The sequence below is a fragment of the Camelus ferus genome, chromosome 12, assembly GCF_009834535.1.
Source record: "Camelus ferus isolate YT-003-E chromosome 12, BCGSAC_Cfer_1.0, whole genome shotgun sequence".
In the NCBI taxonomy this organism is placed as follows: Eukaryota; Metazoa; Chordata; class Mammalia; order Artiodactyla; family Camelidae; genus Camelus; species Camelus ferus.
The window spans coordinates 30,634,631-30,656,744 of NC_045707.1; the positions used below are offsets into that span (position 1 = coordinate 30,634,631).

General features: G+C 32.6%; 1 protein-coding gene across 2 annotated transcripts in view; it reads right to left on the minus strand.

The window, feature by feature from the left end:
• The window catches only part of C12H12orf40 (chromosome 12 C12orf40 homolog), a 44,335-nt gene that overhangs the window by 4,878 nt on the left and 17,343 nt on the right, over positions 1–22,114 (minus strand). The window contains exons 3-11 of one of the 2 annotated variants that reach the window (XM_032493307.1): positions 20,965–21,103; positions 16,940–17,072; positions 16,250–16,298; positions 15,159–15,347; positions 12,938–13,053; positions 8,185–8,708; positions 7,859–7,928; positions 6,776–6,836; positions 5,222–5,297 (exon numbers count right to left, since the gene is read on the minus strand). In XM_032493307.1, the coding sequence (XP_032349198.1) occupies positions 5,222–5,297; positions 6,776–6,836; positions 7,859–7,928; positions 8,185–8,708; positions 12,938–13,053; positions 15,159–15,347; positions 16,250–16,298; positions 16,940–17,072; positions 20,965–21,103 (1,357 nt within the window). The remainder of the gene's footprint in view (positions 1–5,221; positions 5,298–6,775; positions 6,837–7,858; positions 7,929–8,184; positions 8,709–12,937; positions 13,054–15,158; positions 15,348–16,249; positions 16,299–16,939; positions 17,073–20,964; positions 21,104–22,114) is intronic. The other variant, XM_032493306.1, reaches the window with a different exon arrangement.

The window sequence follows — 22,114 nt, forward strand, 5'->3', positions numbered from 1 at the left end:
CCATATAATCAAAACTATATTAAGGGGGAGGGTAGAGCTTGTAGTAGAGTGCTTGCCTAGCATGCACGAGATCCTGGGTTCAGTCCCCAGTACCTCCATTAAAAATAAACATATAAAAACCTAATTACCATCTCCCAACCAAAAAGAAATAAATTTTTAAAAAAACTGTATTAATCTATAATATAATTTCATAAATGTATAATTTTAAAGCCACTTATGAGTTCAAAATAATATAAAAAAGATACTATATAATTTATTGACATATGATGCTGTGACAATTTTTTTAAAACTGTATTTAAAAAATCAACTCAAAGCATGTAGTATGTTAGTCTTTCAGTATCTGTTTAATTTGTTCTCTTACGATTGCAAGTAAAGTTTAAAAATGGGCCTGAGAAATAGGTCATGACTCCTTAGAACACACAAACACTACAGATCAACAGTAGAATCAATCACTCCCTTACCTGTTTGTGAAAAGGGATTTGCTATCAAAAAGAAGCAAAAGGTAATGGGATGTGGTCCAACAACACATAACAAACCACATGCCTTCCTATATGCAACAGACCATAGCACTATGTATTCCTATCTCGGATCAGAACCAATGCTTTCTGTAACAGAATCTAACCAGCAGTCAGCCGAGACGTACAGAGAACTTAGGTAAACTCAGTCATCCTTAGTTTATCCTTCCAAAAAGAATTTACACCCTCACAAAGCAGGTTCTCCTCAACAGCGGAAAGCAGAGTACAGAAAAGTGAACGGTAGGATTTTACTAACAACATGATCCCCCACAATAAGGTTCATTCAGTTCATAGGTACAGTAAACCCATAGTTATTGGTAGGGAAGATAAACATCTTTAAATGGATGTCTTCCTTCTAACAGTGTAAGAAACGATAAGCAGATTAAAATATAAATTCAACACTTATTAAGTGCCTTATGTAAGGCACGGTAACAGCTTTTAGGAATATATGACCATAATGCTCAAAATGTTCAGAATCTTAAGATGGAGAAAAAGACATACAATTAATTTCTGAAATAGTCACAAGATTTAGTGCAACAGTGGAGTCATGTAAGTTACCAAAGCAGCAGAGACCTAAGTGCGGTGAGCTCTAGGGAAAGAGACTGGTGAAGAGTGAGAAAGTGCAAGTATAAAGAATAGGCTTTGGAAGATGAGTAAACAACTTCAAAAAAGGGAAGATGAAAACCAGCATTTGGGACGGGGGAAAAGGAAGTGTACGGGCACACTTTAATATTAAAGGAAGTTTAGACCATCCACCAAGGCATCTAATTGGGGATGTATTAAAGAAGGGTGAAACTGTATGAAAGCATGTCAGTTAGGAGATTAACCCAATAATCAAGTTATGAAGTGATTAGGATATGTAATAAGGCAATGGGACTGGGGTGGAGAAGAGGTAATTCAAATTTCAAGAAAGCTTTCAAATAGCCTCAATTTTTACATATATGAACTTAAATTTTTTTTGTGAACCTGGTATAACATTAATACCAAAATATGAGGAAGACTGCACATGCACATACATACACACACACTTTACAGACCAATATCATAATATCAATGCAAAAATCTTACATCAATTTTAACATTTTTAAATTTAAAATTAAAATAGAATAGTAAACAGAATCATAATACATCATGACTTGGTGGGATTTATAATAGGAATGCTGGGATGTTCCAAATCGCTAAATCCATTAGCAAAATTCACTATTTTAAAAGATCTATACCACAATGAGATATCACCTCACACCCATTAGGATGGCCACTCACTGAGAAAAAAAAAAACAAAACAGAAAACAGTAAGTGTTGACACAGATGTGGAGAAATTGGAACCCTGGTGCACTACTAGCAGGAATGAAGAATAGTGTAACTGATATGGAAAAACAGTATCAATGTTCTTCAAAAATTTTAAAATAGAACTTCCGCATGATGTAGCAATCCCATTTCTAGGTTTATATCCAAAAGAAGTGAAAACAGAATCTTGAAGAGATATTTGTACACCCATGTTCACCGCAGTATTAATTACAATAGTTAAGAAATGAAAGCAACCTAAATGTCTCCTGACAAATGAATGGATGTAGAAAATGTGGGCTTATAGATAAAATGGAATATCAGTCAGCATTATAAAAGAAGGAAATCCTGTCATATGCTACAATATGGATGAAACTTGAGGACATTATGCTGAGTGAAATAAGTCAGTCACAAAAAGACAAATATTGTATGATTCCTCTTGTAAGAGAAATATTAAATTATTCAAACTCATAGAAATAGAATAGTGTTTGCCAGAGGCTGGGAAGAAGGGAAGGTATACTGTACCCTTGGAAATATTTTGAAGGATGAATTTTACATTATGTGTTTTTGACCACAATAAAAAAAGACATATGAAGAGAAAGTAATAATCAAAGTAATAATCATTTTCACAGATGCTAAGAATCACTCTTCCTGAAATTACTGATTGCTTCAAAATCACCTCTTAAAAAAACTATCAATCAAATAATCAACACACATGTGCCTAAGTCCAAAATTCAAACTCTTAATGTAGAAACATGGGGTGTGCATTCACACTAAAGTAGGAACAAAAACGACAAAACTTACCTACAGCTAAATCTAACAAGAGACATGCAGAAGCTACTTGAGGAACACTTGAAAGTGGAAAGGCATTTTAAACAGCTATTTAAGATATAAAATTAGACTGAATTAATAAAAAGACATCCTTATTCCTAGAAAGGACTACTCAACATCAGTACGATGACAATTCACACTTAGTTAATATATACACTTAGTATTTTCCTAATAAAAAATAAAACATTTCCTTGGAGTTACACAAGTTGATTTTAAAGTTTATATGTAAAAAAGAAAAAAAAGCCAGAAAAACTCTAAAAAGTGCAAAGGGAGGTGTCATTGTTTTAGAAATTAAACCTGCTATAAAATCGTAGTAAAAAAAATGAGATATTAGCATATGAAGACTAGGAGAGCTCAATGGAACAGTAAAGAAAGCCCCCAAACAGACTCAAGTATATATGGAAAACTGGTATATAAAAAAATTTCGCATGTAAAAAAGACCTACAGAAAAGATGCATTTTAAAAACTTCTATCGATGGTTACCTCACACCTTAAATCAGGATAAACTCCTAATAGATTAAACATATAAATGTAAAAATATAAAATAATACTGATACTAGAAGAAAATATAAGTGAATTCATTTGTAACCAAGGAGTGTAGAGTCTTTCTAATTAAATCCAAAGGTATAAAAGAAAAGATTGATAATAGCCATTAAACATTTTAAAAAGATGTCCAACTTCACTCACAGAAAAAGAAGTGCAAACCCAAACTTCAATGTTTATAAGAGTCACAAAAATTCCTAAATTGGACCACAGTTTGTTGGTGAGGCTGTGGAATAAAAAGCACACTTCTAGTGGGACCACCAAATGAAACAACGGGAAATCTGGCAATATCTATCAAAACCGAATTATGGCAATAACTATCAACAACCCCCACAATGTATCTCTCCTCTGACTCAGCAATCCCACTTCTAGAAATTAACCTGAAAATGTACCTCTACAATTAAGACATGTGCACAAAGTTGTGCACTGCAGCACTGTTATTAGAGTGAGGTACTAGAAATAACCCAAATATCCACCACAGGGCACTTACTGAGTAAACTATAGTTCCCCCACACAATGGATTACTAAATGGTCATAGATAAAGGATGAGTAAATGTCCAGTACTTATATGAGAAAATACATAGAAAATCTGTTAAACAGATTAATCCATTTAATTCATCTGTAAAATATCCGGTATTAAATAAAATACCACACATTACATTAAGGGTGAGAAAGGCAGGGAATGAAGATACATATACAGGTGCATTTATATGTTTAGGGCTTTATTTTCAGGGAAAAAAAACCACTGGAATGATAAACAACAAACCAACAAAAATAATTACTCATGTGAGGCAGAAGGAAGTAGAGCAGACAGGACAGGGATAGAAATCAAATTAATTCTTTACATGTTCAAAAGTTAAATTAAATGAAGAAGTCTACAAAGATTTCTAGCAGACTAGATAGAAGAATCATTCTATCACAAAATATCTGCAAAGTGCCAGAAAGTGTTGTCCATTAAAAGACAGTATAGAATAAAAAGACCACTCAAATATGAAGTATTTACTACACACAAGTCTACAAGCAATTCAAATCTAGAATATATAAAAAACACATAGGACATAGATAGACAAAAGACACATTCCATAAGGAAAGACAAACTTCCTAAAAGGAACATGGGCAATAGACATTGAAGGCATGTTACAGACGAAACATGGATGGCCAATGAACCTAATCAATAATAGGAAATATAAATTAAAATTACAGTGAGATATCACACTGCCAGCAATGATAAAAAGCTGACCCAGTGAAAGTGAGAATATGTAACAACTAAGACTCCTACTTATTGCTTGTGGAAGTTTAAACTGGCACTTCTACTTTGGAAAACAATTTTGCATGACTTAGAAGAGTGCATATCACATAAACGATACCCTAGAGGAAGTTTTTATGGATGTGTGCCAAGAGAAATGTCAAGAATTGCCAAAGTAGCATTGTTTATCATAGCAAAATATACAAAACAGTGTAAATAATCATTGCCAGGAGATGCATAAATAGCTTATGCATCATTCACACAACAGAAGGCTGCATAGCAGGAAACAAATAATGAAATGTACCCGTGTTACAAGTATCAGGGTGGATGACCCTCAAAATATATTACTGGGTGAAAAGAAAAAAGGGAAGTTTCAGAAAAATATACAGTTTGCCTCAGTTTATAGAAAGCCCAAAACCAAGCAACTGGAAAAGCCTATGTGTGATATCACCAAAAAAAAAAAAAAAAATTGAAGATAATAGTTACCTCTAGCGGGCAGGATAAGAAATGCAATTAAGAAGACAATCAAAAGTACTGATTATGTATTATTTCTTAAGCTACAAACTAAGAACAAGAATATCTGTTTTCTTATTATTCATTAAGCTGTATATATACATGATATATACTCTTCATGTGTATCATTTTATAGAAGATAAAATTAATTTTAAAAAGCCAATTGCATTACTAGCATATTCTAAGGTACCTATAAAACATATTTGCTGCAAAAATCTAAAAAATATCTTATAATTTAACTGATTTCCATTTAAATGTTAATTTTTGTAAAAAAATAAAATTCACTTACAGTTATACTGACAGTTTTTCTTAGCAGACATTGCTCTGCCTTTTAAAGAACACATTCCTCTTTCTTCCACCAAAATCTAGAAGAAAAACAAAAGTTTAACAATTCTCAGTATATACAATGATATTCACATTTATATCTCCCTTTTAACCACACCAATTCATCTTACTGCATTCTTCCTTCATAGTACTTTAATTCAACAAAGGTGATTTTAAAACGACAAAGAAAAATTTGCCTGTGATGAACAATAAAATGAAACAAAATTAAAGTTGGTTTTGAAAGAGTGAGCAAAAGAATAGGTATCTGCCAAGGGATGGATTACTGTCAAAAAGAGAAAGGCTTCAGGTAACCCTAGTAAATGCAGTGGAAAAAAGACAAAGATATTAAAGCAATCCACTTACTCTGTTATTCTCGTCCTAATTTCTTAAGATAGGTATCAGTTCATTTATTTTCAGGTTTTTTAAAATATTAAAATAAAAGCTCTGAGAGGTATACATTTTCTGAAGAATACACCATTGGTTTTGACTTTCATCAATTTCTATGTAATTCATAATATTTTAATTTTTCTCAATTTTTTTCTTTTCTTTTTAAAACTGACAGTGCTTCTTAATTTCCAAAAAGGGAGGTTAAGCATCTTCTGTTGTTGTTGATTTCTATTAAGTAAATTTTTATTAGAGAATGTGGCTATGAATCTCTCGTTAGATAAATCTCTTTTCACTAAAGGTTATTACGAGATACTGAAAATTGTTCCCTGTTCTATAAAGTAGAAACTTTGTTTTTAATCTACTGAGATTTTTCTTATTTAAGGAAGGCTTGTATCACTATGAACTTCCCTCTTAGGACTGCTTTTGCTGCATCCCATAGATTTTGTAAGGTTATGTTTTCATTGTCATTTGTCTCAAAGTATTTTCTGATTTCCATGCTGACCCACTGGGTTTTGAGTAGCATCCTCTTTTTAGTCCATGTTTGTTCTTTTCCTGGTTTTCTTTCTGTATTTGATTTCTAGTTTCATACTGTTGTGGTCAGAAAAGATTCTTGAAATAATTTCTACCCTCTTAATTTCATTGAAGCTTGTTTTGTGTCCTAGTACGTGGTCTATACTAGAGAATGTTCCATGTGCACTTGAAAAGAATATGTATTCTGGGGTTTTTGGATGAGTCATACATCCTTATTACGAGCAAGGGTTACAACTGAAATAACCAATGATTATAGACGTTTCAGCATTCTTAAATATATTACTATGTTTACCTGTAGCACTTTGAAACCTAAAGCAATTTCATCTTGAAAGAAATTTTATAGGACTTACAGAAAGAACTTGAATGTTATCTAGATTGGTCTGTCTGAAATAAAGCACATTACAGTTTCTGAAATATTGTTTATTTTATTTCTAGATCTAAGCTATAACATCCCCAGAGCAATTTATATATAAAAGAACAAGAGCCTAAAAAGAAAATTTTCAAAAAAGCTAACCTTAAATCAAAGTAAATTGCAAATACTAAAATATGACAGGATAATACAAATGAGTTATTTGGAAACACAACATAAGATACACTTTACCTCACCACGTCCAAAGTCCTGTGATTGCTTAGAATGCAATTCTTCCAAAGAGATATAACCCCTAAGGGACATAAACAAGACAGTATTAGAATTTGCTTTATTCCCTCTAAAAATTATTATTCTAAATTATACTTCTCAAAGTTGGCTGCAGATCAGAATTATGAGGGAAGTTTCATAAAAGATATTCATAATCTCCATTTTATGGAGCCTTTTCATTATAGGTAGGTCAATCTTGGTATTTTACATGTTATTGATGTGATGAGAATGTTCTAAACCACTTTCATGAATCACATTTTAAAATTCAAGGTTTAACATTCTGTTCTTCACTCATAAGTCTCTGAATATTTGGAGGCTAGACAATAAAGTAAATTTAATTTGTTGATTTCATTAAATAACTTGTGAAACAATTTTTTAATTCATTGTGCCAATCTCATAAAAATGGCACCTAATTATTCTTTTTAATAATAGATATTTTAAATATTTCCATAAGAAAGTTCTTCCAAAATAAAAATCTATGCTAGTTCAGTATTTTCAGTTACCAAGATTTGACCAGATCACAATTACCAGGAAAGTTAGGCATAATTTGAAGCTGCAAGTTTTCTTTAATTACCTATAATTTCACTTCCATAAATTGTTTATGCCATTAACATTTGAATTCTGTTACTCCCTTGTTCTGATTCTATACTAACCAAGCAACCTTCCCATGGAGAGCTGCCGAAAGATAGAAAATAGGCTTATCATGCCAGTAAGCATTCCTATACATGTGACCCTTCTATTTCTTACGGTAAATTAATAAATTGGCATTCTAGTAGGGAAATAAGTTTCCTGAACACATAAATCAGTTTTCCCAAATCTAATTAACACTAAGTCAAATAAAAATATATTTCTGCACTGATAAATATGACCAAACTCTCAACTAGCACCATATTACCAAGGTTCTGACAACTGATAAGCCTTTATCAGACCAGTCAGCTGAGCCTCAGACAGCAATATGCCTACCTCACTTTGCATTAGTTCAAACCTTCAAGATACATTATATCCTAGACCCTGATTTGCATTCCCCAGATTTACCTAAAAACTTACATATGGTTTGCTGAATATTTCTGTATCTTTTTCTGTGGTGTCTTCTCTTGGTAATCACTTTCAAATTTTCCTTTAAAAATAAAAGTATGCATTACATTAAAACTTTAGTAGACTATTTGTTTTTTAATTTGAAGCTTATTAGCATGACACATAGAGAGGGATATCACTGGTCCACAATGTCATATAATAGAATGTCATTTTATTTTTAAGTTCATATTCCTCCAAACACACACACACACACACACACACACACACACACACACACACACACAAAGTGAAAACAAAAAACCCAATAGATGATTACATTTTCTATACATAACACCAACCTTTTTTATCAGAGCTGGATGGGTAATAATCCTTCTCAAAAGACGTACTAAAATTATGTCTTTCATTATTGTTGTACTCTTTCTGACAGTTCTTGTTTGGTTGACACTTTTCTGGATAACGTTCTTTATTAAAAGTAGAATTACTAAAAGTCAAATCTGGATCTGTAAAAATACTTCTAATGTATCGATCTGTGAAATGGTTTTTATCAGAACTAATGACTGCACAAATATCTCCCATGTTGTCATAACCACACCCATCAAAGGTTTTCTTTATCTTCTGCTGATCGATGTCTAACAAATTAATTATATTTTCACTAATAAAAGAGGCAGAATTCTCTGATTGAAGGCTGGAGAGTGGCTGGTTTACATCTTCATCTGAAGCCTCTTCTCGGTTTTCTCCCCAAATATGCTGCAATGATTTTTTTTCAGTAATGAAGTCTGACTGTCTTCTCTCATCCATGCTTCCACAATCTTTACCTATAACTATAGTAGGTCTCCCAGTAAGGACATCTCTATTTCCTGGACTTTGGGGTAAATAAAAACATATTTAGCAAGAAAAACATAGAACATTCTCGTGTAGAAACACCTACAGTTAAATTTTTAGAGAACATGTTGAGTACTACTAACATTTACCTAGACTATGTTTTCATTTTTTTAATTTAAATAAATATTGCTTTGGGTGGAAATTTGTCAAATATACTCTTCCAATGCCTTAGTGAATATAAAAATAATCTGCACTTAGTTTAGTATTTCAACATGGAAAACTAGTATGTGGTTCAACTTATGTTATACAAACAAAACAAAATATGACTAATATATAGTATGTCTCCTGTAATAATATCTAGAGAATAACCTGGATAACCACTGTACAGAAATGTTGCTCCGTTTAGCCTGAGAAAGATATTTTGAGGACTGCAGAGAGAAATATTATCCCCAATGTTAAAGCATCAAATAAAATAGTTATGAGAACATTATAATAGATATTCCCTAACCTATCAAGGAACTCAACCTAACAAAACAACTGAAGTGCCCAAGGAAGAGCAATATAGATACAAATTCATACATAAATAATAAATCCAAGAGATAAAGTGAATTAGATGAAAAGGTTAAACTAGTTAGCTTGCAAGTTCCCTTCTAGTGGAGAAATTATAATTCTAAGTTATGTCCGACTTGTATAAAAGAATAAAAGTTATCATAGAAAATAATTAGAAATCAAGATATTCTGAATTTTGCTGCCACTGACTAGCTATAAATTTACTTGGAATTAAGTTTTTTTTTTTTTTTTTTTTTGGTCAGAAATTGGAGGTACCAAAGAAATTTAGAAAAGAAACACAGAAGACTCTGATTTCCAATTTTATTTTTAAGATATTTATTAAATATTTAATTAGAAGGAATACCTACTACTCTGTTCTAGGCACTGTGCCATGTGTTGGGGACAGAGAGACAAAACATTTCAGTTTGATATTAAAGAGAAAGAGATGTTTTGTCCATGAATCTCACAGATCATGATTCTTCACTACTTATCAATATGGGTCTTATTGGTGTCTGGGGGCAGAATAATGCTATTCTGTTATATCAAAAGACATAACCTATATAGTATGCAATAATATATACCATTAACATTAGAGAAATTTCTATTACTCTAAATAAGAAAATAAATGTAAGAGCACACCATAAGTTAGAAAGCATACTTACAAATGTTAAGTCATTATTTTTAAAACATATTTTAAGCATTCAGATTTAGGAGAATCACTAACTGAAAGATCTAGGTAATAAAGACGTGCATAGTGCACATTCATTGCTCACAAGAAATAGTTTAGAAGAGGCAAGAAAAATTAGAAATTGATAAGCACTATCCTACAGCCAAGTGTTACTACAGAAAATAGAAGAAATTGTTTTGCTTAAGAAAAATGAGGTATCTGACATTTGAGTTGGGGACTAAATGTTTAGAAGGATTGCTGCTTGTAAAAACGGAAGAGAGAAATGATGCTTAAAATTTTTAAATCTTAAGACAAATCAATCCAACTTCTTTAACAATCTATTTTTTCTTATAGGTAAATACAAAATTCATTAAAATTATGGTATTTAATATAAGCCTACTGTATCATAAGGAGACATACAGCTTATATTCTACTGAAGAAAGAAAGATAACAAATAGATAAGATAACTAACCATTAATAAGTACAATGGATAAAAGAAGTAAACAAATAAAAAAGATGGTTATAGATGCTAGAAGATCACATGATGGAATAACATGTTGGAGATCCTATTTCAGATAGTATGGTCAGGAAAGTTCCTAATAAGGAAGTGATAAATAAACTAAAGATACAGAATGGTTAGACGTGTGAAGAAAGGAGCAAGCATACACCAGGAGAATGGAATAATAAGCACAAATGCAAGACTTGCAGCATGTTTGAGAAATAAAAAAAGGAGGAATAAAACTATACTAGAATCAGTAAAAGAAAACTTACGACCTAAGACTTGAAAGGTACAAAGAGGTCAAAATCATGCAGAGTTTTATTTCTAAAAAGAGCAGTAAGAAACATTTAAAGATTCTAAATACAAAAGTAAAATTGGGGCAATCTATTCAAGAAAGAGTTTAGAGTAATGATGATGAAGATGTTCAGAGGAGTACAAATACACAGAGGAAAATTTTTAACAAAGAATTAGCAAATATAACGAATGCCCAAACAGAGTTGAAGAATATAATTACTGAAAAGAATAACAGGTTAGAAGGAACCAAGAATAGACTAAATGAGGCAGAAGAACAGATCAGTGAGCTAAAAGTCAGATTAATGGAAATCACTACTGTAGAACAGAAAAAAGAATGAAAAAAAAAAATAAGGATAGTTTAAGAGAACTCTGGGACAACATGAAGCGCACTAATATTCATATTATAGGGGTCCGAGAAAGAGAAGAGAGAAAGGACCTGAGAAAATATTCAAAGAGATAACAGCCAAAAAATTCCCTAACTTGGGAAAGGAAATAGTCACCCAAGTCCAGGAAGTACAGAGAGTTCCAAACAGGATTAACCCAAAGAGGAACACACTGAGGCATGTAGTAATCAAATTGACAAAAATTAAGGATAAGGAGAAAATATTAAAATCAGCAAGACAGAAGCAACAAATCACATACAAAGGAACTCCCATAAGATTATCAGCTGATTTTTCAAGAGAAACTCTACAGGCCAGAAAGGAGTGGCATGATATATTTAAACTGATGAAAGGGAAATGCTTACAACCAAGAATACTCTATTCAGCAAGGCTCTCATTCAGATTTGATGGAGAAATCAAAAGCTTCACAGATAAACAAAAGCTAAAAGAATTCAGAACCACCAAACCAGCTTTACAACAAATGTTAAAGGAACTTCTCTAGTCATCAAACCATAAGAGAAGAGAACAAAAAGAAGAGAGAGATTTACATTGCTGATGAGAATGTAAAATAATACAAAGCACTCTGGAAAACAGTTTGCCACCTTCTTAAAAAGTTAAACACACAGTACCATATGACCCATCCATTCCACTTGTAGATATTTACACAGAAGAAATGATAGCATATGTCCAAACAAAAATCTCATAGCAGCAATGTTCATAGCAGCTTTACCCGAAATAGCCAAAACTGGGAGGAAAAACCAAATGTCCATCAACAGATGAATAAGTTATGCTACGTCCATACAATGCAATACTACTTAGTAATAAAAAGGAACAGACTTAAACACACAATAAACAACATAGATGAATCTCAAAATAATTATGCTGAGTGAAAAAAAGCTAGACCAAAAAAGGGAGAAACTTACTATATATTATGCAACTTACAGACTAATCGCTAATGACAGAAAGCAGATCAGCAGTTGCTTTGTAATGGGGGTAAGGGATGTGAAATGACCAGAAGGGATTACTAAGGTGCCCAAAAATTGCTGGAGATGACAAATATGTTCATTTTTGTTCATATATGTCAAAATGTATCAAAATGCACATTTTAGATAAGTTCAGTTCAGTGTATGTTGATTATACATTAATAAAGTTGTAAAAAAAAAAAAAAAGATCTCAGGGCAAAGAGGAAACAAGAACTGTTTTGTGGCTGTTACAATTCTCCAGGTAAGAGGCAGTGGTTGCTTACAGTGGGATGGAACCCGTAGAGATGAAAACATGAGTCGAAAATTTTTAAGTTTATTAGATATAGAAATGACAATACTTTGTTGGTGAAATGGATATTGGGAATTAGAGAAAAGGAAAGAATCAAGCATAACTTCTATTTTGGCTTAAGCAACTGGTGCCATGAGGAAGACTGGAATAGGATTACAGAGTCAAGGTTTCTCACCACAGTTATCAAGAGTAATTCAAACTGGTTTGACAAGTTTAAAGGATTTTTAAAACAAAGAGCTAGGATTCATACACAGACATCTAGAAAATAAAAATAGGGCACTGATCAACTATAATAAATATGAGTAAGAAATTAATATGTTTATGACACAGTAAGAGAAACTAGTAACTCATGGAGATTATAAAACAGATGCAAAACACCTTGGCCCAAAATATTTTTTAAATAAACAGAAGGTAAATGTGTACATTAGAAAATAATTACTTAAAAATTCTTATATACTAAATTTTATTTCTAGTGGTTTTTTTTCCTAGAAGTAATAATTAGGTCTGTTTACATTTCTAACTAAGATAATTGTGTCCATTAAAATCAAATTAATAATTCAAAGAAAGAATGCTACAGGTTCTTTATTACTGTCAACATTCTTACTTACCTATTTAATCTTTCAAATAATGTTCCAAATTGTGCAGTTTCATATGATGAGCTGAGAGCATCTTGACTTTCATTTAGTTTAGAAACCAAGGAATTAGAATAATTAACATTACTCAGCTGAAGAAAAGAAAGGAAGAACATGCCAAAATGTAAATGTACATAAATACAATTTAAATTATTTACCATTAAATAACATTTAAGTGACCATCTATATTCAAAAAATGTATTTTTTAGTGTAATAAGTAATTGTGTCCTTATTGAAAACAAAATAAATACTGTTCTAACAATGAAAGCAATATTAGTATTTGAATGATTATTAAAGTAACAGGCTTGATACTATGGTCAGCTAACCATTTTCTCCAATGTTAAAAAAAAAAAAAAAAGATTTAAAAAGCACCCAGGTCACCAAAATCTTAGGTAAATAAAAGTTAAATTTCTCTGACAGAAAATACATAATCTCTCCCAAGAAAACAACTGTACTTATCTCAGATTTTCCACTTACTGAATAATTCTAGACTGCTACTTTAATCTTTCTGAATATCAGTATCATTGAGAGCAAAATAAGGAAAATGTTAGAAGACTATTGTGAAATGCAGATGAGATAATGCATTTGTTAATGTGCAAAGTACCATAGAAATATATTATATTGGCTCAATAATAATCTATTCAGCAATAATAATTTATATCTATAATATATATTATTTATAAGCCATGAAACAGAAAAGAGAATTCCAAAGATGATCAATGACAGAAACATAAGAAAAAAAAAAGAAGGGGAGACAAAAAGAGATGCTGAAAGTTAAAAAAAAAAGGTCTAAAGTGAGAAAGAGCTGAAAAGGTCAGATAATACATGTCACATCTCAACCTCAGAGAAAGGGCGGCAGATATGCAGAGACAAAGTCATCCCCTGAAGTGAGAAACAAAGTCAAAAGAGAAGGGATTCTTATAGATTGGCTCACATACAACTTCTCTAGGGACCAGTGAACCCCAGGCCACTTTTTCTTCTAACTTGTTTTTTTCAACTCATTTTGTTTGTATCTTATAATTTCATTTTAATTCTTCTCACTTTCTTGAAATCCCTCCAAATAAACTACTAAATACTTCCCTGATACTCCACATGTGATAACATAACTTGGACTGGGACTTTAGCCTCTCTTTGCTCTCTCCTGCTATGTGAACTATAACATTATTTATCCCTCTGGAGATTATAACTAACCTGCAGTCTATAAGTAGGGGATTATTTAAGCAGAGATTACAGAGAGTTTCATTCTCTATCCTATGAACTATTTAACAGAACAAAGATGAGTTATAAGCTGATCTAGGATGCAAGTTTTAGTCTTTGTAAAATACAAACTGAATGGGTAATTTAATGTTTTTCATTGCATCCTTCAAAAATTAAGTCCTAAAATTAATAAAGCTAGCACATATCATTGGAATATAATACTTCATTTTCTCTTTTCTGAAAAACAGAAAATACACTTTAATAAAATTGAATCATGCTATATATTACATATAACTATAATATACCATAATTTATAACTATATAAATTTATAATTATAACTTAATTTATAAATAATAAATACATAAACATGTAAGACTGCTGCATGTTTAAAATGAGAGAAATTCAAAACTAAATATTTGTTACTAAGACACAGTGTTTATATAACCATCTTCCTCACTATTATACATTAGTATGACTTTAATAATTTTATTTTTTAAACTCTATATAAATTTCATAAAAGATCACTATTTGCTATGTTCCATGGAAGATATATTTCAGAATTTTAAAATTTAGATGTTTTTTACATTTGTAACTTTAGAGCATACAATGATCATTAAGATTAATGTATGCCTATTCACAGGATCCTTTCCATGTCATTCCTATTGGGCTACTGTGACATCACAAATTAGTCATTCACTGTGATTATAATCATCGATCACTACTTAATACACTGAACTATTTTCAATTTCACTATCAATTTTATAAAAAAGATGATTTTTTAAAGATTTTTAAAGAACAGTCCAGTTTTTGGATTCATAATCTTCTACAGCACATAGAATTAAGTTTTTGACTTAAGAAGAAATATTACACTCAACTTATCTCCTACTTTGGTTATATCTATAGCAATTCACAGCTAATATTTTTTAAATCTATAAAAAGAGAAGAAGATCACATCATAGAAATATAATGGTATCAAAATGCTTCAGGATTCAGAGGTACCTGTTCATTCTGCTTTCTTTTATATGCAACTTTCTGAGAACTAGGTGCTATTCTGGGAATGAAATTTTGTTTTATGATATTTTTATTAGAAGATGATTCTGCTGAAAAAGATGGTGGAGTGAAACTGCAGTTTTCTGTTCTGTTGAACTGAGGTTCAGACATTCTATTTGAGTCCATGACTTGTGATGACTATAGGAAATAAGATGCAATCATTTGATTTGCCAAAATGTATAAACTACAGAATAGAAAAGCCAAAATAGCAGTGAAAAAGGTCATGGATTGCCAAAAATGTCCCAAGGAAAGGCAAGCCAATCAATAATTGGCAGGACTTATTAAGACAGGAGGTTACCAACTAACTTAAGAACTCCTTTCCATCTGCCTTTATTACCCTTGGCCCCTTCCCCCCTCGAGCACCATTCTCCTACATGCCACATCCTAAAGACAGGAAACTCGACATTTATTAACCCACAATTCAGGTGAAAAGACCTCTCAGAGATTTTAGTATCACTGTTGTTACCTTTCCACGTTAACTTCGGCAAATCAGAGGAGAGAAAGGACAATTAATAACATGGCATTAGACCTAAACATTTCAAGCTTTAATCACAATTAATGCACTTCCTAACTGATTAAAATTTTTAATATTTTTGCTAAAAAAAAATCATTTGCAATACTTTGAAATAAAATAATCTTGGAATCAATGTGAATATTGAAAACCACAATTTGATATAAAATAAATTAATCCAGTCATTGTTTTTGAAGAGATGAATTGCTCAATGATCACATAAACCCAAAGTAGAAATCCTCAAATGATTTATCCTGTGCACCTTGTCAGTAACAAGCAGATTCAAATGTTATGCACACATAGGCCTAGTCTACATTACCAGAACTCCAGAATGTTTCTCATAAGTGATCAGTTAAAATATTCTTAAGGTAAAGGTTCCTTACATTAAAAACTTTTAAAAGAGTAATTTCAAAGACTACAAAATAATTTTAAAGGATAACTAGTTTTCCCCAATATTTGAAAAATTTATATCACCTGGTGGCATGTCACAATTGTTAAAATAATCAATAAAATTTAAAAAAAACCTCACCTGAGCTGGGCCAAGTTCTTCCTTTCTGTCTAGTCTTTGATAGTATTTACTAATAAAAGTAAAATGTTAAGGTTAAAAATATAGCTGGCAATAAAACAGGCCATCTTTTTATATCTATTTAAAATTTATACTATTCTACACAAATATACTAAACTATATGGAACTCTAACTAAATCATTCCAGAGTCATAACATTACTGAGTTTTCTAAAAATTATCTTATTAGAAGAGAGACCCAAGGGGTTGGGGGGTGGGAAGAGATAGACTGGGATTTCAAAATTGTAGAACAGATAAACAAGATTATACTGTATAGCACAGGGAAATATATACAAGATCTTATGGTAGCTCACCGAGAAAGGAATGTGACAATGAATATATATATGTTCATGTATAATTGAAAAATTGTGCTCTACACTGGAATTTGACAACATTGTAAAATGATTATAAATCAATAAAAATGTTTAAAAAAAAAAGAGACATTTTTATGATAAGGAAAGTCAAACTACGTACAAAAAACAGTATGGACATTTAGTCATTTGATAAAGGTCTTAAGAGTTTAGTAACACTGTAACATTCAAACAAACAAAAACTGTAGCTAGAAGGCTAAGTCCTTTGTATATTTTCCAATAAATAAGGGTCAATAATGACCTATTTAAACACTTAATAATATACACAACTCAGCTAAAACCTACTTGTTTTCTATATCATCAATGCAGAGGTTAGATGGTACACAGTGAGGCGACATTGGAAGTTCCAAATCATGTTTTCTTAGGGGCATCTTTATGTCTCTATTCATATTTACATGCACTGGTTTTCTCGCAGTTTCTGTAATGACAAAAATTACAAATACAATTTATAAAAAAATATAAGAATGAATAATAAGGTCTTTTAAAAGCATTGTTTCATATGCTATGTTCATTAGATAAATATACATTTTAGAAAGTTACTAAGAAGACCTATATTCTACATATGTTAGAAGAGGTTATTATGATACAGCTACCACAGATAATTCGACTCATCTCTTTTCCTTCGTCATCTTACATACTCCTCCTGAAAGGGGCTCTACTAATTCAGTTCTACTTTCTTCTTCCTCCAAGACTTCCCTGGCCCCCAGACTACATCAGATGCTGAGTTATACATGCCCACAGCACTTATGTAAGTTCTTTATTCTAGCACTTACCATAGTTTATTGTGCTTGACCAACTCTCTTTCCCTCACTAAATTTTTTAACTTTATAGAAGCAGCATCCTTGTCTCCCTTTATAGGATAAGTCACTATTTCGTTCAGTACTTTTTTGAGAAATACTTTTTATATATGCACCAACTGCATATAGTTCTAGTGGAGACCTTCTATATTCTTATTAAAATTTTGCCTTTCTGGAAAAAATAATTGGTGTAGGGGGAGCCATCTGACTCAAGATGAATCAATAACTGTATCTCATCCCTCTGGTTATAAGTAATTGTTCCACTGCTGAGACCTGGCAACAGTAGGCCAAGGCAACATCCTTCAAATTTAAAAATTCAGAACCAGAGAAACAACTCTCAATACTTCTCTGCTGGTCAAACTAGGTGAGATGAGCAATATTAGTTTTTTAAGGTTAACATTTTAGGCCTTAACAATGAAGAAAGTCTGAGAGAATGAAGCTAGTGTCTGAAGTGAGAAAGAATCTTGGTTGTAGTCAAGTCCCTGACTCAAGCTGTTTCTGAGGCCCAGCTGCGCCACTGCCCTTCCCTTTAGTTAAATGCCTTGGTCCACTCAAGGCTGCTGTAACAGAATACCATAGACTGGGTTGATAATAAACAACAGAAATTTATTCCTCAGTCTAGAGTCTGGACAGTCCAAGATCAAGTGCTGGCAGATTTGGTGCCTGGTAAGGACATCCTTCCTGTTACACAGAGAGGTGTCTTCTCCCTGTGTCCTCAGGTGGTAGGAGTCAGAGAGCTCTCTGGGGTCTTTTTTAAAAGGGTACCATTCCATTCACGAGGGCTTCCACACTAATGACCTACTCACCTCCTAAAGGCCCTAGCTCCTGATACCGTCACATTAAGGGTGACAATTTCAACATATAAATTTGGGGTGGGAGGACACAAAAATTCAGTTTATAACATTAAGTATGTATTTTAAAATGCCTGTCATTAGCAGCCGTGAGTCCTGACTAATAAAGTCTTCCTTTTGTAGGAGAGTAAAAATGTCTCTATTCTCTACCTTTCTAAACTCTCAGCTGGGACTCCTGGAACAAAAGACAGACTAACAAGAGAAGAGTATACAAATTTATTCAACATAAGTTTTACGTGGAAAACTTTATAAAGAAATAAAGACCCAAAGTAGTGGTTAAACCTAAGCAATTTTATACTAAGTTTGATGAAGTGTAGAAAGTCATACAAAAAAAAAAGGATGAGCAAAGTGTAGTACACTGAGGGCAACAGCAGACCTGTCCATTTAGATCCCTCTCAGTGTCCCTCTGACTTGAAAGATAAAGATGCTCCTTTCCTCCAGGAATAGGGCACCTCTCACATGAGACTCCTTCCTGCACATGCTGCTTCTCAATTTTGTTTGCTTAAAATATTCAAAATGCCAAGGTGCTATACTTTGGGGAAGCATGTCTTGACCCTGTCACTTTCCGTTCTATTTCCAGCATCCAACTAAATACTTATGGTAAGTATTTAATAAATATATGTTGAATATATGAGTGAAAAGAAAGTGAGGGAGAAAGAAAATACATAAAGGTAATTTCATCACTGGACAGCACATGCAAAAAAATGAAAGTGGAGTCCTATCTTACACCATACACAAAAATCAACTCAAAATGGATTAAAGACAATTATAAAACCCGAAGCCATAAAACTCCTAGAAGAAAACATAAAGGGTAAGCTCCTTGACATACATCTTGACAATGATTTTTGGGTTTGACACAAAAAGCAAAGGCAACAAAAGCAAAAGTAAACAAATGGAGCTACATTAAACTAAAAAGCTTCTGCACAGCAAAAGAAAACATTAATGAAATACAAAGGCAACCTATGGAATGGGAGAAAATATTTGCAAATCATATGTAGAGAACTCATATAACTCATTAGCAAAAAACAGACAATCAAACTTAAAAAGGGAGGAGGACCTGAATAGACATTTTTACAAAGAAGACACACAAATGGCCAGTAGATACACAAAAAAGTGCTCAACACCACTAATCACCAGAGAAACGGAAATCAAAACCACAATACTTTTCTCACACCTGTCAGAATGACTATTATCAAAAAGACATGAGATAAGTGTTGACAAGACTGTGGAGAAAAGGGAACCCTTGGGCACTGTGATGGGAATGTAAATTGCTGTAGCAACTATGGAGAACAGTATGGAGGTTCCTCAAATAATTGAGGGCAAAACTGCAACATGATTCAGCAATCCCACTTCTATGTATGTATCCAAATGAAATGACGTGGAAGAGCTATCTGTACTCCCATGCCCACAGCAATATTATTCACAGTAGCCAAGATATAGAAGCAACCTAAGTGTGTCAATAGATGAATAGATAAAGATGTGGTGTAGATAGATAGATAGACAGACAGACAGATAGATAAAATGAAATATCCTTCATCCATGAGAAAGAAGGAAATCCTGCCATTTGTGACAACATGGATGGACCTCGAAGACAGTATGCTAAGTGAAATAAGCCAGACAGAGAAAGACAAATACTGTATGGTATCATTTACATGTGAAATCTTAAAAAAAAATAAAAGTCAAACTCATAGAAACACAGAGTAGAAAAGTGGTCACCAGGGTCTGGAGAGTAGGGGGAAAAGGGAGAGGTTGGTAAAAGGGCACAAACTTTCAGCTGTAAGATATAATTAAAGTCTAAGGATCTAATGTAAAATGTGATGACTATAGTTGATAACACTATTATTTAAGTGAAGAAAATAAAAGGTAAATACATCAAACAGATGTATAACAAAACTTTTATTCCTAAAGTCCATGAGTAATGTATTTTTCACTAAAGTAATTAGTAACTAAATTTACTTGTGTAAATTGCCATCTGTGGAGGGAGAAACAAAAATGGAAGAGAAAGGAAAAGAGGGGATACTAACACTATAATCAATTTCTATCCATCATTTATGAACCATCATTTTTTTAAGCTTTCACTTTAGCATTTGTTTAAAAGTTAAATATCAGACACAAGTTCCCTTGAGAGAGAAAAAAATATACTCTGATAAAATTTTTTATTTACTTAAAGAATCAAAATGCAGGCTAAAATGAACTTTATTTTGAAGCAGTAGACTACCATAGTTAACAACTCAGGAGTGCCTAAGAAATAATTCAAGGTGTAACACAGACTAATCACTGAGGCAAAAATCTTTTCAGCTCTTCCTTTCAAACAAAGTCTCTAAATAGTCTAAGAGAGTAAAGGTATTTATTTCCAGCTCTTTAGCTAAACTTTGGTTACTTTCTGCCAAGACAGAATAATGTATTAACTGAAACAGCTGCATTATAATAAGTCTAACCATATCTTGTAAAATTAACTTTATATAACACACAACCTAAAAATAAATGTATTAAGCAACAAAAGATGTTAAGAAAGATTAACAAAGCTTCTTACTAAGAGGGCAACCAAGTTTTAAAATTAGTTCACTTTCCACACTGAGTTCTAAAATTACACTTATTAAAAAATGAAATCTTACAGTCATACCAGAATCAAAACAAAATGGTATTAGAAGAACTTACTTACCAGATGTTTTCTTCTGGCAGGATATTTGATTTACCATGTATAGGTTAAGGAGGTCTAAACTGACAGCAGAATTTTTGACAGGGGATAAAACTCCCAGTAATTTCATTTTTGATTTTAACCTTTTCTTTTCAAAATATTCCTAAAGTAATTACAAATAGAAAGTTATTGCAGCAACCATATGGTTCCAAGCAGCATCATAAATAATAAAAAGCAATAATGCTGTCAAATAACTGACTTGGTATTTTTATATTCTTGTGACACATTCTTTATATTTTTACATATAAATTAAAATCAATCATTATAACTTGCAGAAGTAAATGGAATCCAGATCACAGACAGACAGACCTTCCTTTGACAGGGGGAAACTACTTCCTTAGTTGCAGGAGAGAAAGAGAAGATGGGTGAAGATTCAGATAGTTTATAGAACTGGTGGTAGAAATCTGAGATAATTCTCATCTGACAGCTTCTATTCCTCCAAAATATGAGCCAAAGTCATCTAATGAGTACAAAGGGATAAATAGGGTTGGGAAGAGAAGTTTGAGGAGGCAAAGTGTTAGAGCAGACAAATAGCTAAAAATGAGCAGCCAAGGGGGCACAGGCCAAATGGCAGGAATTGGGCAGAAAGGTGGGGTACAGGCCAAATGCAGGAAACCGTACATTATGTAAGCACCAGGGGTCCCTGGGCAGAGAAAGAAAAGCAGGAACCCCTAGGCTAATAAGTGGTCACAACTTCTGGGGTGATGAGTGGCCTGGAGGCCAACAAATAAAGGTGGGAAAAGGCAGGAATCTCCAGTGTCCGAATGTAACCTTTTGCTCTTATGCCCTCATTTCAATAAGATTATCCTTGCAGATTAGAAGTACCCATCACGCATGGATGCCATGATACAGACTAAATAAAGACAAAATCCCTCATCCCTTTGGGAAGGTGGAGTTGGGATGATAATCAGGGAATATGACCCCAGACCCTTCCCTCCCTAATGTATAATCTGCCCATTCATTTTTACACCCTATGTAACCAACTTGCCAAAGAAACTCAGGGCAGCTGCTCACCTGAGCCTGCCCGCTCTTTCCTTGATAGTGTACTATTCATCCCTTAAAAAACCTCACTTTACTTTCTTAACCTCCATGTTTTGTGTCTGAATTCTTTCTG